Here is a 16,198-nt window from a genome sequence, read left to right as displayed (position 1 = left end):
CATCCCTTCCTGTCTGCTGGTTGGCAGCTGCAGCATCGCAAGGTTGTGAAGAACTGAGTTCACAGTGACACGTTTGTCAGAAATGTGTTTGTGCCAGAAATGTTCTTGCGGTGAAGCAGCGCCATTGGTGGACACACAAAGGCTGTGCGGTTATCTCACAGCATCTGGTGCTTTGCAGCCTCTGTTGTTCCGGCAAGAGCCTTGTTATGGCAAGTGTTGGAGAGGTAGCAAGCACACCGAAAATGTCAGCAAATGTGTTTTGTTGTTTGCTGGTAATTCTGTGGAGCAGAGAGTGCCCGTGTGAGGAGTTCCCGCGGTGAGGGTCCTGCAGTGCCAGAGTGATGGCACTGCTGAGCACAAGGAGCACATGGCATCCATGGCCGCTGTCACACGAGCACACGCTGCAGACAAACGGGCAGAAGCATCCAGAAGCCCAGGGGAGGGGTAGAAGATATAAGTGCAGAACTCACAGGTGATGATAAATTCTGTTTTCTAAGACTGCAGGAAACAATCACAGTGAATGATATCATGATCACAATGGCATATATTTACAAAGTGATGCACAGTGCAGTGGCTCCAAATTCTCCTGATGCTGAGACCAGGGCAGAAGGGCAGGAGGGAGACACTGGGTGGGATCTGGAGGGGGTCAGAGTGGAGGTGGATGACAGGTGGTGTGGTGTTCGTGGGCACTCAGTGGGATTGTGGGGAGGATTGTGAAGAATTTGGGGGGTCAAATCCTGGAAGGAATGGTGTTGGGTTTTGGGGTGGTTTAAGGAGTACTTGTCAACTCAAGGGATATTATGGGATTTGAGGGGGATCAGGAAGGATTTCCTGGTTTGTGTGGAGAACTCAGGGATTTGGTGGGTCTGGGAATGAGATGAGGTGCATAGGTAAGGATTTGGGGATGTCAGATATCTTGGGACTTGGGGATGAAAGCGTGGGATCATGGTATCGTGGATCTGAAAGCAGGGAATTTGGGGTGTGTCCCTTTCAGAGCTCCTTAAAAATGAGGCACTGAGGGTGAGGGGGTATCAGCAGGGGTTCCCCAGTATCCACATGGGTGTAGATAATGGGGGGCTGAGTGGTGGCAGCTGCCCTGGGTGGCCAGAGAATAGGGGTCACAGCATGAATCTTGGTGTAGGTCAGACGCTCACTGTCACTGGGGGGCACCTGGAGACACAGGGGAGCAGCGGGGTGCCACCATGGGGTCTGCAACAGGCTTTGGAGGGGGATTGATGCTGCTGGTATTTGGGAGTGGTGTTCAAGAGGGTGGGTGTGGAGTTGTGCTGTCCTTCTATTTGAGGATCCCAAGGGGGATGTTTGGGGGTCCTGCTGTGGTTTGGGTGTGCTCAAATGGTCTGAGAGTGTTTAGGGATTGTGGGATCGCAGGGGATTAGATTTGTCATCCCTGTGGGTTATACTTTGGGGTTCCATATGTGCAGCTTTTGAGGGTTCCCCTTAATCGGTTTGTGAGAGCTTTTTGGGGTCTGGGACATGTTTAGAGTCTGGACAGCTTTAATGAGTGTGAAGGCTGAGATTTGGAGTCTGGCTTCAGCTCAACATGCTGAATGCGTGTCCCCCATGAGCTGGATTTGGGAGATTAGCTATCAAGTTATGGTAAGCCATATGGGGTTGGTGGTCCTTTGGGGAAATTATGAGCAGGGTTTGGTGAGGCCCCAAGGGGAATGCTGGGATTTGTGTCCCCTGACCCAGACACTTACCTGGAACTGCACGGCCTCTGCATTCAGGGGGGCTTCTGTGTCAGCAACTGGAGAAGGTGGGAGTTATGGGGAGGTCATGAACCATGCTCAAGGAGCCCTGAAGGGAATCTATAGGGGCAGGCAAGGGCCACCTGGGAGGAACTATATGGGATAGAAGTGCAGGCATAGAAGACTGGGGGAATCAGGAGGGGATGGTAGACATTTAAAAGCTTCCTCACCACAGTTCAATTTCTCTGTATCCAGAGGCTGCGGGCATCGATGATGAAGAAAACTGCAAGGCCAACGACGAGTGCAGCCACAAAGCCCCTCAGCAGTGCCAGCACCAGATTGGCACGGGACTGCTCCTCAGCACCTGTGGCGTCCGGGTGTTTGGGTGTCTCTACTGCCAGCCACAAGCCCTATTCAGCCCGGATGCAGCAACACAGCCTCAACCATCTGTGGCAGGGGGTGCACACAAATGGGGTGCTCAGACTTACCTGGGGGTGCAGGTGTGGGTGTCACCTCCAGAGTCACGTTATTGCCAAGGGGTGAGGACAGAAAGGGGTAAGCCCAGGGGCGGTAGGAGCACCTGTAGGTGCCGCTGTCAGCTGGGGTCACCCCAAAGATGGTGAAGGTGGCTGTGCCCACCACATCGAGGTCCTGGCGTTGGATGGGGGCTGAGCTCCCATCCTTGTGCAGGAGGAAGGCGGCCCCATAGTCCTTGTTCCAGCACTGGATGGTGACATTGGTCCCCATCTCCACACATTCCTCAGGGCTCAGGGAAATGCTGGGTGGGGGGAAACTGCGATCTGCATGAGGGAAGGGACAGCAGTGGGACACGGTCCTGTTGGGAGCAAGCAGAGCCATCTGCTGTCCCCAGTGCCCTCACCTGTCAGCACCAGCTCCACGGGATCACTCTTCTCTGAGTCCTCTGCTGACCAAGACAACTGGTATCTGATATCTGACAAAAATATCTACCTGCGTGCTCCCGATTTGTGTTCAAGAAGAAGAAGTCTGCAGTGTCCTGCTTCTTGTACTTGTAATTGCGGTATGTTTGATGCCCTTCCTGGTACAGCCGGACCCAGGCAGCCAGCTGGGGCAGGTGGCAGCGCAGGGTGACATTTTCCCCCAGGGACACCCCCTGGCTGGGGTGCAGTGACAGGGAGGGTCGGAGCACTAGGACAGGGGACAGCAGTCAGCCTTGTCCCTGCACACCCCCCTGTGTACCTCTGCTGGCACCCTGACAATGCTCCCCTCCCTCTCTCCCCATGCTCCCCCCATCTCCATACTCACGATGCTGTGCTCTGCTCGCTGCCACCAGCCACCAACCTGCAATGGACACGGTTCTGGTTCCACACAGGGCCTCCAACCCCCTTGGCATCACATCCCCATTGTCACACACCGAGAATGAGGGCCAGTGCCATTGGTGTCATGAGGCAGGAGCAGCTTGGAGACAGTGAGACTGCAGTGGGGACAGGGAGTGGCGTTGGGCTGCTGCCAGTTCCTCTTTTGGACAGGATGGTGTGATGTTGCCAACTGATGTGGCAATCACAGCCCAAACGGGAAGTGGCACGTTGGGGTCCCCAGAAATGTTGTACACATGGAGCTGTGCAAATAGTCCCCGCTGGTTTGTCCTTTGCAGTTTGTCCGGGCTTGGGTGTCACACACAGAGTTCTGCCAGCACGTGGTCCTGCACTTTTCCCCCCATGGAATCCCAAACACAGGACATGGCTCCAAAGGGGTGTCCCCCATGGGATGTCACATGTGGTCCCCAACACTTCCAGCTGGCTGTCCCTACGCACTTCAGGTACCACACTCCGTCCCCACTGTGCTTTCCTCCACCATCCCCACTGGGGGCAGTAGCAGGGACCTTTGGGGATGCAGTGGCACCATGCAGGCATAGGATGTGCTATGGGCACACAGGCACAGTGGAGCACACGTGTGGCACAGACATGGATCAACTCTAAGGAAATGTTTTGGCAGAGAAGGAGCACACGTGTTACACCAATGTGGTGCGTACCTGCTAAGGACACACTTGTGCATTCCTGTGGTCACACACAGGTTTACAGACATGATCTCACACACAGATACACAAAGGCATGGCGTTACACAAGCAGTACATCTGTGTGTACATCTATGCAGTATATTTGCAAAACACAATTGTTCACCTCTACTCATTGATTCCCAACCCATCCCCGAGCTGCACCCGCTCACCCCATGCAGCTCTCCTCAGAGTTCCATTTCTCACCCGATGCCATATGGTGTGGGAGATGCCTTTGGCACTGCAGGTCAGCTGTCCTGGTTCGGTCCCCTCTCAGCTCCTGGTGCCCCCCGGCCCCTCGCTGGCAGCACAAGGCAAGAAGCTGAGAAACGGAACCACTCTCAGCTCTGTGCAGCACTGCTCAGCATCAGCTGAACCACCTCTGTGCCATCAGCACTGCTTTTCTGAAGCCAAAACTCACGGGACACAAGGAAGCAAATCAGCTTTATCCCAGCTGAAACCAGGACAATACCCCGCCATGTTCCATACAGCTTACATCAGGCTCAGGTCCCACTGTTTCCCATGCAGCCTAATTAACCACCATCTCCTATCCTGTGTTTCAGTACACATACACACACAGCATTTCCGCGGTCCCTTGGTCATCCCTGTGAAGTGTTGGTGGAGCTCATTGAGTCCATGGCTTTGGGCTCCATCAGCAGCGCATGGTGCGCTTGGTGGCTGTGACTCGTGGTGTTCACCAGGGGTCGGTGCTGGATCTGGTGCTGTTCAACATCTCCATCAGTGACCTGGACAAAGGGATGGAGTCCACCCTCAGCAGGTTTGCAGGTGGCACAAAGCTGGGAGGAGTGGCTGACACACCAGAGCTCCATGCTGCCATTCTGCACCATTGGGTTGTGCTCTCTTGAGTGGTGTGCAGTGACTGGACGAGGGGCAGCGGGCACAAACTGGAGCTCAGGAAGTTGCATCAAATCATGAGGAAGAACTGCTATGCTGTGCGGGAGACAGAGCACTGAAACAGGCTGCACAGAGAGGTGGTGGGTTCTCCTTCACTGCAGATAATTAAAACCCACCCGGATGCTTTCCTGTGCAACCAACAGCAGGGAAACAAGTTGAGCAGAGAGGTTGGATTTGGTGAACTCCAGAGGTCACTTCCAACCCCATGCCTGTGGGATTCAGTGCTATGACCTGGCTGAGAATCTGGGCTAACCACAGGGCCTGTGGCAGGGGTTGGATCAGCCAGTGTTTGATGGAGGGATTTAAAAATGTCCATCAACACTTGGCACTCCTGTGGAGCAGAGAGTGCCCGTGTGAGGAGTTCCCGCGGTGAGGGTCCTGCAGTGCCAGAGTGATGGCACTGCTGAGCACAAGGAGCACATGGCATCCATGGCCGCTGTCACACGAGCACACGCTGCAGACAAACGGGCAGAAGCATCCAGAATTGCAGGGCAGCCCTCAGAGGCGAGAAGCAGCGCCAGCGCAGTGAAGGGAACAGCCCTGAGAGCTGTGATGGATGGCACCGAGTGAAGGAACAGCTGAGCGCTGTGAGCAGCAGCTCTGAGGCTGCTGCACCGCTGAGAGCAGTTGTGTTGGAACACGCTCTGCTCACAGCTGTCGGGATCTCCACCCATACTATGAAAGGGTGCTGAAGGATTGGATGGCAAGGAAAGGATGCTGTGGTTAGAGATGAGCATTTAGGGGTTTGGTGTGATTGGGAAGCACTTGGGGGATCTGGCAAGGACTTGAGGGTGCTAGATGAGGTGAGATCTGGGAATCATTGAGAGGGAGCTCAAAACATTGAATTGGGTTCTCTGCCACACTGTGCATCCCAAAAATGAGACACGCTGGAGGGAGGCCTTGGTAGGGTCTGCCAGCGCTCACGTTAGCATTGGTAACTGGGGGCTGTGGAGTGGTGGGTCCCCCCATGAGGCGGCATCTCCTGGTTGGCACAGATCAGTCCCTCACTGTCACCAGGGGTCACTTGGAGACAGTGGAGAATGGCTGCGGAGCTCCTCTGTATGGAAGTGAGGAGGGACAGCTCTGTGCTAAGTGTGAGTGGTGATCGTAGTTGGTGTGTTTGGGACCTGGGGGGGCTTTGATTTGGGTTGTCATTGGTCCAAAACTCTCAAAAAGGGAGATCCTTTGTGAGGGTTTTTGGGGTCCCACTACATAGTTTGGGGCTGCTCACATTATCAGGGGGTTGATTAGGGCTGGGAGATGCCTAGGGTCTCCAAAAAAAAGTCCTCCAAAAAAACTTTGATCTGGGGCCTGGGGAGCTCTCCACAATGCAGATTTGGGCTTCCCCATGGTGAGGATCTGGGGCTGCGCATTAGTGTAGAGTAAGCTGTATGAGGAGGAGGGTGCAATTGGAGGATGGGGTGTCCACGGGGCAGGTTGGGATTTAGGATCCCTCACCTTTAGGTTTCCCTTACGTGAAAGTGCATGGCCTCGGGGATGTTTGTGCCAGCCCCTGTGTGAATACAGGAGGGGAAGAGGGTTGGGGTCATGGAGGGTGAAAGGGAAGTGATGCTTGTAGGGAATGTGGGGACATAGAGGGAATGGCAGGGGAGTCAGGTGATACTTGAATGAATTTCTAGGGGATCAGTAAGGGATGGACATCTGTGCACAAGATGACTGGGGTAATGTATGAGGGCTGGAAGGGGAAATAGAGGGATATGTGGGGGGATTTATAGGTGATGGAAGGGGAGCAGGGGACACTTGGGAGAATCGATAGGCAACCTATAGTGGATCGAATGGCACACCTGGTCCATTCTACAGGAGAAGGGAAGAGGAGGAAGGGGACAACTGGGGAGTTCTGTAGGACATCAAAACCATCTAAGACTTTCCCCACCAGGCCTCACATCTCTGTATCCAGTGCCAGCGGGCATCAATGACAAAGAAGATGCCGAGGCCAAAGAAGAGGGCAGCTGCGCAGCCCCTCACCACCGCCAGCACCAGGTTCCCATGGGACACCAACTCAGCACTGTGGGATGCAGGTATTTGGGTGTCTTCATCCCCAGCATCACCTGCAGAGGGATGGGATGTGATGACTCTGCCACCCATGGGTGACACTGGGGGCAACAAAATAAGGAGGCTTGAACCTACCTGGGGGTGTGGGTGTGGGAGTCACCTCCAGCGTCACGCTGTCCCCAAGGGGTGAGGACACAAAGGGGAAGTTCCTGCTGTGAGAGGAGCACCTGTAGGTGCCAGAGTCTGCCAGGGTCACTCCAAAGAGGAGGAAGGAGGCCGTGCCAGCACCATCAGGATCCTGGCGCTGGACAGGGGCTGAGCACCCATCCTTGTGCAGGAGGAGGGAGGTCCCGTTATCCTTGTTCCTACATTGGATGGTGACATTGGTCCTTGTCTCCACACACAGGGTGACGTTGCTCCCCATCTCCACGCATCCCTCCCGGCTCAGGGAAATGCTGGGTGGGGGTGAGTTGTAATCTGTGTGCAAAGAAGGGACAGCAATGAGACATAACCCTGTGGGCATCGACCAGGGCCACCCATTGTCCCCAACACTCTCACCTGTCAGCACCAGCTCCACGGGGTCACTCTTCTGCCATGCCCCCCATTCCTCTGACACCTGGTACTGGCACCGATATGTCCCCGCATGTTCCTTACTTGTGCTAACAAAGGAGAACTCTGCCGTGTTCTGTACCTGGTGCTTGTACATGCAGGAGAGGAATCGTTCTTCCTGGCAGAGCCGGACCCGGGAAGCTGGCTGGGGCAGGTGGCAGCGCAGGGTGACATTGTCCCCCAGGGACACCCCCTGGCTGGGGTGCAGCGACAGGGAGGGTCGGGGCACTAGGACAGGGGACAGCAGTCAGCCTTGTCCATGCACACCCTCCTCTGCCCCTCTGCTGGCCCCCAGACAATGCTCCCCTCCCCTCTCCCTGTTCTCCCCCCATCTCCATACTCACGATGCTGTGCCCTGCTCGCTGTCATCATCAGCCACCAACCTGCAAGGGACACGGTCCTGGTCGCACACAGGGCCACCAACCCCCATGGCACCACGTCCCCATTGTCACTCACCCAGGATGACGGCCAGTGCCATTGGTGCCATGAGGCAGGAGCAGCTTTGGGACAGAGAGACTGCAGCAGAGACCGGGAGTTTCAGGAGAAGCAAACTTATTTCCTCTTTGGGCACAGGATGGAGACATGAAGTCTCCACCTCATGTGATAAATATCCATAATGTCTGGTGGCACTTTTGGTTTCCCAGTGACAGACACAGAGCACTGCACACAGTCCCTGTTGCTGTGCTCCACACAAGCTGTTACCTCTCAAGTGTCACACTCAGACCACAAAGGGCTGCCAGCGCGTGGCCTTGCACTGTCCCCCATGGGATGCCAAACACAGCTCCCATGGCTCCAATGGAATATCCCACAAGGCGTGCCACATGCTGTCCCCAACACGTCCGGCCAGCTGTCACCATGGATCAGCAGCAGTGACCACCTGGGGACACAGTGACATCTGCACAGATGGGGAGTGCGCACACTGAGGGCACTGAATGATCACAGTGCCCGATAGGGCAGTCCGTGCTTTTCTGGGGTCTCCAGGGCAACAGAGTCAGAGTGAGGGAACAGCTGAGTGCTGTGAGCAGCAGCTCTGAGGCTGCTGTACCGCTGAGAGCAGTTGTGTTGGAACACGCTCTGCTCACAGCTGTTGGGGTGTCCAGCCTTCAGCCCCACGTTGGGCACCACAAGGCCTGCGGTGCTGTCACCCGGCAGCAGCTCAGCAACACACAGCCCTTCTGTCACCAAGCCCCCTCTTTATGGGTTGGGGAGGGATTCAAAGAAAGACAAAACTCATAGGCTGAGATAAAAACTATTTACTCAGACCAAAAGGGAAGAGAGAAATAACCGTAGCGGTAAAAACATTTCTATGCTTACTAACTCAGTGATGCTCAACACAACTGCCCACCGCTCTCTGACCAGTGCTCCAACTTGGGAAGGATTTGCAGTCCCTTCTGCAGTGTGTGTCAAGAGATTTGAGGAGTACAAGTAAGGATCGTGGGGTAAGAATTGAGCATTTAGGTATTTGGTGTCATTGTGAAGTGCATGGGGTCTCTATGCATGGCATTTGGGCGTTCCACTATTGCTTGGGATGCCCATGGGATCTGGGGGCCTTTCCAGGAAGTTTGGTGATTCGCTGAGACTTTGAGCTTGCTGCAGAGTACTTGGGTGCTATTTGCTCAGATCTGGGGTTCCCTATAGGGTCTGGGTGTGTGTAGGGCTGGAAGAGCACCAGTGGGGCTGGAGGATTACATCTGGACTGTAGATTTTGGGTTTCCCATGGGCTGGATTTGGGGATGAACATAAAGACAGAGTAAGATGTATGAGGCTGGGAGTCTCTTGGGGTCCATAGGGACAGGATTTCGAGTTCAGAGTGGGGTTGGGGGATCTCCAGGGGGCAGGTTGTGCTTAGGGATTCCCTGATCAGATATTGTCCTGGAAGTGAATGGACTCAGCCTTCCTGGGGGAGGGGCATCTGTATCAAAATGTGGAGGGGAGAGGGATGGGGGTTATTGAAGTCACCAAAGAGCACGAGGGGGTCAGTAGTGCATGGAAGTGAAGGCAGGGGAAAGTTAAGGGGATTGATCCACCTATATAGGATGGAAGATGAGGAAGGACACAGCTGGAGGGAGGTATAGGGATTGAAAGGTATGGGAGGGAGATTGAGGTGTATGTGAACTATGCAAGAGGAAACAGAGCATACTTGGGTGTGATCTAAAGCTGCTCTTTCGAGTGTCGAAGTGATTCAGCTGTCTTCCCCAACCAGGGCTGTCATCTCTTTGTATCCAGAGGTGGCGGACATCGAGGACAAAGTAGAGGCCCAGGCCAAAGACGAGGGCAGCAGCGCAGCCCCTCACCACTGCCACCACCAGGTTCCCATGGGACCTCCTCTCATCACCTGTGGGGTCCAGCAGTGTGCATGTCCTCATCCCCGGACATCACCTCCACGAGGATGGGATGCAGAGACTCTGCCAGCAACGGGTGGCACCAGAGACACCGAAATGGGAGGCCCAGAACTACCTGGGGCTGCAGGTGCTGGTGTCACCTCCAGTGACATGTTGGCCCCAGGGGGAGAGGACAGGAGCTAGGAGGTGGTTACAAGATAGGGACACCTATAGTTGCCCATGTCAGCTGGTGTAACTGCAAAAAGAGTGAATGTGGCTGTGCCCCCACGATTCTGGTCCTTGTGCTGGACAGGGGCTGAGCTCATCCTTGTGCAGGCAGATCGTACCCCATATTCATGGTTGCAGCACTGGATGGTGACATTAGCCCACATTTCCACACACTCCATGGGACTCAGGGAAATGCCAGGTGGGGGATAACTGTGATCTGAGTGCACAGAAGTAACAGCAATAGAACACAGCCCCGTGGGGACAGCCCAGGGCCATCTGCTTTCCCTAGTGTCCTCACCTGTCACCACCAGCTCCACGGCATCGCTCTACTCCGATGCCCCTGGTGGCTCCAACAACCAGTACTGACACAGATGTTTCACTGCATCTTCCTTCTTTACACTAACCAAGGGGAACTCAGCCATGTCCTGTACCATGTCTATGTCCTCCTGCTTTTCAAGTCCCCAACGGCCTTCCTTGTAGAGCTCAACCTGTGCAGCCAGACAGGGCAGATGTCACCACAGGGTGACAGTGTCCCCCAGGGACCCCCCTGGCTGGGGTGCAGCGACAAGGAGGGTCTGGGCACTAGGACAGGGGACAGCAGTCAGCCTTGTCCCTGCACACCCTCCTATGCCCCTCTGATGGCCCCCTGACCACACTCCCCTCCCTCTCTCCCCATTCTCCCCCTGTCCCCATACTCAACCTGCTGTGCCCTGCTCACTGCCACCAGCCACCAACCTGCAAGGAACACGGTTCTGGTTCCACACAGGGCCACCAAACGCCGTGGCACCACGTCCGCATTGTCACTCACCCAGGATGAGGGCCAGTGCCATTGGTGCCATGAGGCAGGAGCAGCTTGGGGACAGCGAGACTGCAGTGGGGAAAGGAAGTGGCCGGAGAGCTGCTGTCAGTTCTCATTTTGGGATAGAACTGCCATGATGTCACCTCCCTATATGACAATTCTGGCACGCAGATGACAGTGCACACATCTCCTTTACAGCGCCCCACACAGGCTGTCACCTGTCAGCTCTCACAAACTGTCCACAAAGCACTTCCTGAACGTGGCCTGCCACTGTGCCCAACATGGGGTGCCAAACACAGCACACGTGGCTCCAATGGGGTGTCCCACACGGAATATCACATGTGATCCCCAACACATCCAGGTAGCTGTCACCGCATATTTTGGGCACCACACTCTGTCCCCACTGTGCATTCCTCCACCATCCCCACTGGGGACAGCAGCAGGGACCTTTGGGAACACAGTGACACCCACACAGGCATTTGTCAGATGCTATGGACTAAGATGTACATCGAGGAACACCCGTGGTCTGTTGTGTTGGATTGGTACAGATTGTGGCATCCCACAGCAGATGTGGTGGGGTTATTGACATAAATCAGAAAAATGTGTTGTCCTTCATAAACGGTGGCTGGATTTTGGGGTGGATTGGTTGGCTTTGGGATTCTCAACCAGTTATAATGAATGTATGGTGGTTAAGGAAGAGATGTTAGAGACGAGCATTTGAGGGTAATTGATGTCATCCAAAGGCAACTGATGTCATCTACCCGGGCTTCCACAGTGTCCTTGACAAGATCTCACACCACACCCTCATCTCAAAATGGGAGAGAGATGGATGTGAGGATTGGGCTGTCCTGGAGAGAAGGAATTTGTTGGGAAGTCGCAGCCAGAGGGCTGTGCTCAACAGCTCCATGTCCAGTGGAGGTAGTGTTAAGTCGTGACCACCAGAGGTCCCTCCTGGGAGCGCTGCTCTTCACCACCTCTCTCACTGACAGAGATGATGGCATGGGGTGCAGGCTCAGCACTTTGCTGATGGCGCTGAGCTGAGTGCTGCAGTCGATAGGACAGAAGGAAGGGATGCTGGAAAGGACTAACAGAAAGCACATTCTTGACTTTCTGTGCTGTGCTTGGTATGCCCAAACTCTGGCAGTGCTTTGCTGACACACCGCTCTATCGTTTTCATGAGAGAGTTTGGCTACACATCCGTTTTTGGCCAAGCTGTTGTTGTGAACTCCCTTGTTTTTGACCTTGGGAAGGTGAACTGCTAACCCAGCAGGCACAAGGGATGTCTGAGGGGAGCCTGGGAGTCATCTTCATCATCTTCATGGTGGTCATCGTTGCTCTTTGCCAATTCAGGACTGCCACCTCCAGATGAGTCTCACGCCCATCCCTTCTCCAGCGCTGAGGGCCAACACTTTCACTCCTCAAAACAGACCTTGGAATCAGAGCAGTGATCAATCTGATTCTTGTCCCTCTCACTGCGTCTTGTTTTTCTCCTCCTCCGTGACGAACCTGAGTCACCGTCACTTTGGAGGATTCCCTCCTTAGCTCCCAATTTCTGCATGATATTGAATGAGAAGAAAGAGATGTTGGAAGAGATGAAGGGTTAAAAGCCCAAAGGGGATATGTGGAATTTCAGTGCAGTTTAGAAAGAGCAGTGTAGTATTCATTCCTTTCTGCCTTCCTCTCTTCAGCACTGCCTTCTTTCGGTACTCCTGACTCTTCTTCCCATCTTCATTATCCCCCTGGTAGACCTAAATGGGTGGAAAATATATCTGGGGGGTTCTTGAATTGACAAGTGCATTTTGGGGATTTTTTTCTGAAATTATTTCTGTTTTGGAGCATGGGAAAGAGGAGGGAAGAGAGGGAAGGAGGGTTTGTGCCACACAGTGTGGTCTGTGTGGTGCACAGAATGGAGGAGGAAGCTTAAAAATAGAAAAGGGGAAGTCCTGTGGGCTGAGAAAACGGCCATCTAGGAAAAAAATCCCCAGGAAACAGCAGATGGTCTGAGTAGAGGTTGGATCGAAAAGACCATTTTATATCTCAAGCTCCAGCGATGGAGTGACTTTAGTCACTGTAGGTGGGATAATGGTTGTCCTGAGGGTAGGCTGTGTCCTCTCCTCAAATTTCCCACCAAAGCCAGGAGATCTCTGCACTAAAGACTGTGGGTGGCTGACTGTACTTTGCAAGCACCAAAGGAGTGCAGGCAACAAAGAACTTTGTATTCTTGGTCGAAGGAAAAGTACTGCGCAGAGTGGCTTGCTGGGAATATCCCAACAGCCTGTGATCTTTCCTCTCTCCTCTTTTCCAGAGCTTCAAAAGAAAAAAGAAAAGTATCTCCCAGCTCGGGGTTGGCCTCTCAAGGGAAAGAAAGAGCATCCATGGAATTGGGTGAACCACTCTCCCTCCTCTCACCTGTGAGTTGTTCTGCTTGTCCTGGTGGCTGCTGCTTCTCCAGCCCAATAAATCTGGGGTACTTCTGGGACTGGGGCCACATCGAGATGTGACTCCAGAGGTAGTTATGAGGTTCTGAGGTCTGGAAAGGCACTGTAGCATTCAGAGCTGTGCTTTGAGATTTGGAAGTTCATTGAGAGGTAGAAGCGGTGCACTGGGTGGGAAAACTGTTTGACTCCTACTTGAAAACAGAGACATATTTTGTTTTCTTGGAGATGATCATTGTGATTTTCCCCCATCTGAACCTGTTTGTTCGTCTGCCCTTCCAGATGTGAGGTGCAAGGTGGTGGCTTCTGAGCCTCCATGGGGGACTCTGTGCTCAGCTCCTCCCGGTGCAGCATGGAGAGGAATTGGGTGGTGGGACCACGTGTTCCCCAGTGCACATGTCAGTATCAGCATGCGTCCATATTGGAGTGGGTGTCACCATGTCCCCAAAGATGGCAGATGCTGTCCCCAGTGGGGATGGCAGAGGAAAGTGAAGTGGGGACAGTGGGTTAAGTGCAGGCTGCACATGTTGTGGAATGCGTGTAACATCCCATGTGTGACACCCCATTGCAGCCATGTGTCCTGCAGTTGGCATCTCACAGGGGACAGCCAGCAAGGCCACGCACTGGCAGCCTTTTGGGCACAGTGTGTGACAGCTGACAGGTGGCAGCTTGTGTGGGGCACCACAAAAACAGTTGTATGAACCAGTCCACGTGTGCCAGCCCATGCTGGGCCCCATGGTGCCACCACATGGGGAAGAGAATTGTCAGATGAGGAGGTGACATCATGCCATTGTGTCTCCAAGGGGAAGTGAGAGTGGATCTCCAGCCACTCCCCGTCCCCACTGCAGTCTCGCTGTCCCCAAGCTGCTCCTGCCTCATGGCACCAATGGCACTGGCCCTCATCCTGGGTGAGTGACAATGCGGACGTGGTGCCACGGGGGTTGATGGCCCTGTGTGGGACCAGGACCGTGTCCCTTGCAGGTTGGTGGCTGGTGGCAGTGAGCAGGGCCCAGCATCGTGAGTATGGGGACCAGGAGAAAATGTGGACAAAGGGAGGGGAGCATGGACAGGAGGCCAGCAGAGCGGAAGGTGTGCAGGGACAAGGCTCACTGCTGTTCCTTTTCCAAGTGCCCAGACCCTCCCTGTCGCTGCACCCCAGCCAGGGGATAGAAGTGGGGAGCAATGTCACACTAAGGTGCCACCTGCCCCGTCCAGCTGCCTGGGTCTCGCTGCACCAGGAGGGAGTTTGGACATTGTCCAGGTACATTGACAAGGAGCAGGACATGGCAGAGTTCTCCTTCCCTAGCATAATGAGGAAACACGCAGGTACATATTGGTGCCAGTATGAGGTGTCTGGTTATAAGGACATATCAGCGAGGAGTGACCCCGTGGATCTGGTGCTGACAGGTGAGGTCACTGGGGACAGCAGATGGCACTGGGCACTCCCAACAGGACCATTTCCTATTGCTGTCCACTCCTCTTATGCAGATCACAGCTTTCCCCCACCCAACATCTCCCTTCACCCCGAGGAACGTGTGGGGACAGGGACCAATGTCACCATCCGCTGCTGGAACAAGGACTATGGGGCCACCTTCCTCCTGCACAAGGATGGGTGCTCAGCCCTGGTGCAACGTCAGGACCCTGGTGATGCTGGCACGGCCTCCTTCACCTTCTTTGGGGTGGCCCTGGCAGACTCCGGCACCTACAGGTGCTCCTTCCACCCCTGGCATTCCCCCTTTCTGTCCTCACCCCTTGGGGACAGTGTGACATTGGAGGTGACACCCACACCTGCACCCCCAGGTAGGTACCAGCTCCCATTTGGGTGCCTCCAGTGTCACCCATGGGTGGCAGTGTCATCACATCCCTTCCCCATGGAGGTGATGCTGGGGATGAAGACATCCAAATAACTCCTGTGCCCCGCAGGTGCTGAGTTGGTGTCCCATGGGAACCTGGTGGTGGCAGAGCTGAGGGGCTGTGCTGCTGCCCTCGTTTTTGCCCTTGGCATCTTCTTTGTCATCATCAGATGCCCGCAGCCTCTGGATACAGAGAGATGAGAGTCTGGGTGGGGAAGGGATTTAATGGTTTTGATCTCCTGCAGATCTCTGTAGATCTCCCCAGTTGTCCTCTTGCTCCCCTTCCATTCTTCTGTAGAGTGCACCAGGTGTACCTTTTGATCCACTATTGGTTTCATATCGATTCCCCCAATTGTTCCCTGACCCCATCCCATCTCCTACAAATCCCCCCATGTATCCCCTGCCTCCCCTTCCAGCCCCTATCAATTATCTTATCCACCCCTCCCCTACAGATCACCTCCAGAGCCCCCTGACTCCCATTCAGCCCAACGTACATCTCCTATAGATTCCCTCATAAACCATCACTGTTCTTTCTCTCTTCCTTGACTGTCTTATTAAACCGGTTTTTCTCTCAGCCTCTGAGTTCCAGATTATTTTTCCTCTGCTTCTCTCCCCTATCCCACTGGAAACAGTCAGTGAATGATGAGAAAGGCTTTTCTACACTTTGAGGAGAGCCTTTCTCATCACTTGACTGCAACTCTCAAGCGTGAGAAGACAAGATCCTCTGGAGAAAGACATTCCCTCACTCTGCATTCTCTGTCTCTGCTTCTGCTCTTTGGTGAAGGCTTTGGGGAAAAGCACTGTGAGTCGGGCAGGGCAGCGCAGGGTGCACGGCAGTAAGAACTGTGCATCAGCCCTGAAGGCACCCAAGGGGGGATTTATTTTGGCACGGGATGGAAACCGTGAGTCTGCCTGAAAGGTGACGGGGGAACGGCCCTGGCACGGTGTGGGTGCTGGGGAGGACATTTACAGTTTGGGGTAACAGGGGTCACTGTCACACCGCACTGCCAGGAGGGGCTGGGCAGGAAAGTGAGGAGTGGGACTTTGTGGAAGGAGGGAATATCTGAACCGGTTTTCTTTCTCTTGGTGATGGGATCTGTGTGAGTCACTACTGCTGTCTTTGTGATGGTTCAACGTTTGTGTTGTAAAAGTGTTCCTTGAGGAACCTCATTCCCTGTTTGAAATACTCTGTGTTGCTGTGGGATGTTGGTTACGACTCTTACCCAGGGAATTTGGTGCCCTGGGGAAGCGGGTGGGCTCCATTACTCAGCATCACACAAGGGA

General features: G+C 54.3%; 1 protein-coding gene and 2 pseudogenes across 1 annotated transcript; 1 reads left to right on the top strand and 2 right to left on the bottom strand.

Moving 5' to 3' along the window:
- Positions 1 to 15,488, top strand: part of LOC116241142 (T-cell-interacting, activating receptor on myeloid cells protein 1-like) — an 82,876-nt pseudogene extending 67,388 nt beyond the window's left edge.
- On the bottom strand, positions 474 to 3,536 carry LOC149914134 (platelet glycoprotein VI-like; annotated as a pseudogene).
- Positions 4,341 to 7,804, bottom strand: LOC149914133 (T-cell-interacting, activating receptor on myeloid cells protein 1-like). Its single transcript, XM_090127500.1, has 7 exons — positions 7,735 to 7,804; positions 7,623 to 7,661; positions 7,228 to 7,506; positions 6,805 to 7,146; positions 6,561 to 6,725; positions 6,132 to 6,169; positions 4,341 to 4,487 (listed from the first exon to the last, which is right to left on the bottom strand). The coding sequence occupies exons 1-7, from the start codon at positions 7,763 to 7,765 to the stop codon at positions 4,341 to 4,343; spliced, it is 1,041 nt and encodes a 346-aa protein (XP_089983626.1). The 5' UTR covers positions 7,766 to 7,804.
- Positions 15,489 to 16,198: the final 710 nt, after the last annotated feature.

This window comes from Phasianus colchicus, chromosome 31 (genome assembly GCF_987193195.1).
Source record: "Phasianus colchicus chromosome 31, bPhaCol1.hap1.1, whole genome shotgun sequence".
NCBI lineage: Eukaryota > Metazoa > Chordata > Aves > Galliformes > Phasianidae > Phasianus > Phasianus colchicus.
The sequence above is the reverse complement of the archived record's forward strand: the minus strand, read 5'-3'. Positions and strand labels throughout refer to the sequence as shown.

Bases quoted from the DNA above. Each gene is read 5' to 3' on its own strand.
- LOC149914133 (XM_090127500.1), bottom strand. From the start codon at position 7,765: ATGGCACCAATGGCACTGGCCGTCATCCTGG. The intron at 7,662-7,734 runs GTGAGTGACAAT...TGTCCCTTGCAG, and splicing joins GGCACTGGCCGTCATCCTGG to GTTGGTGGCTGATGATGACA. The intron at 7,147-7,227 runs GTGAGAGTGTTG...CTTTGCACACAG, and splicing joins CGTGGAGCTGGTGCTGACAG to ATTACAACTCACCCCCACCC.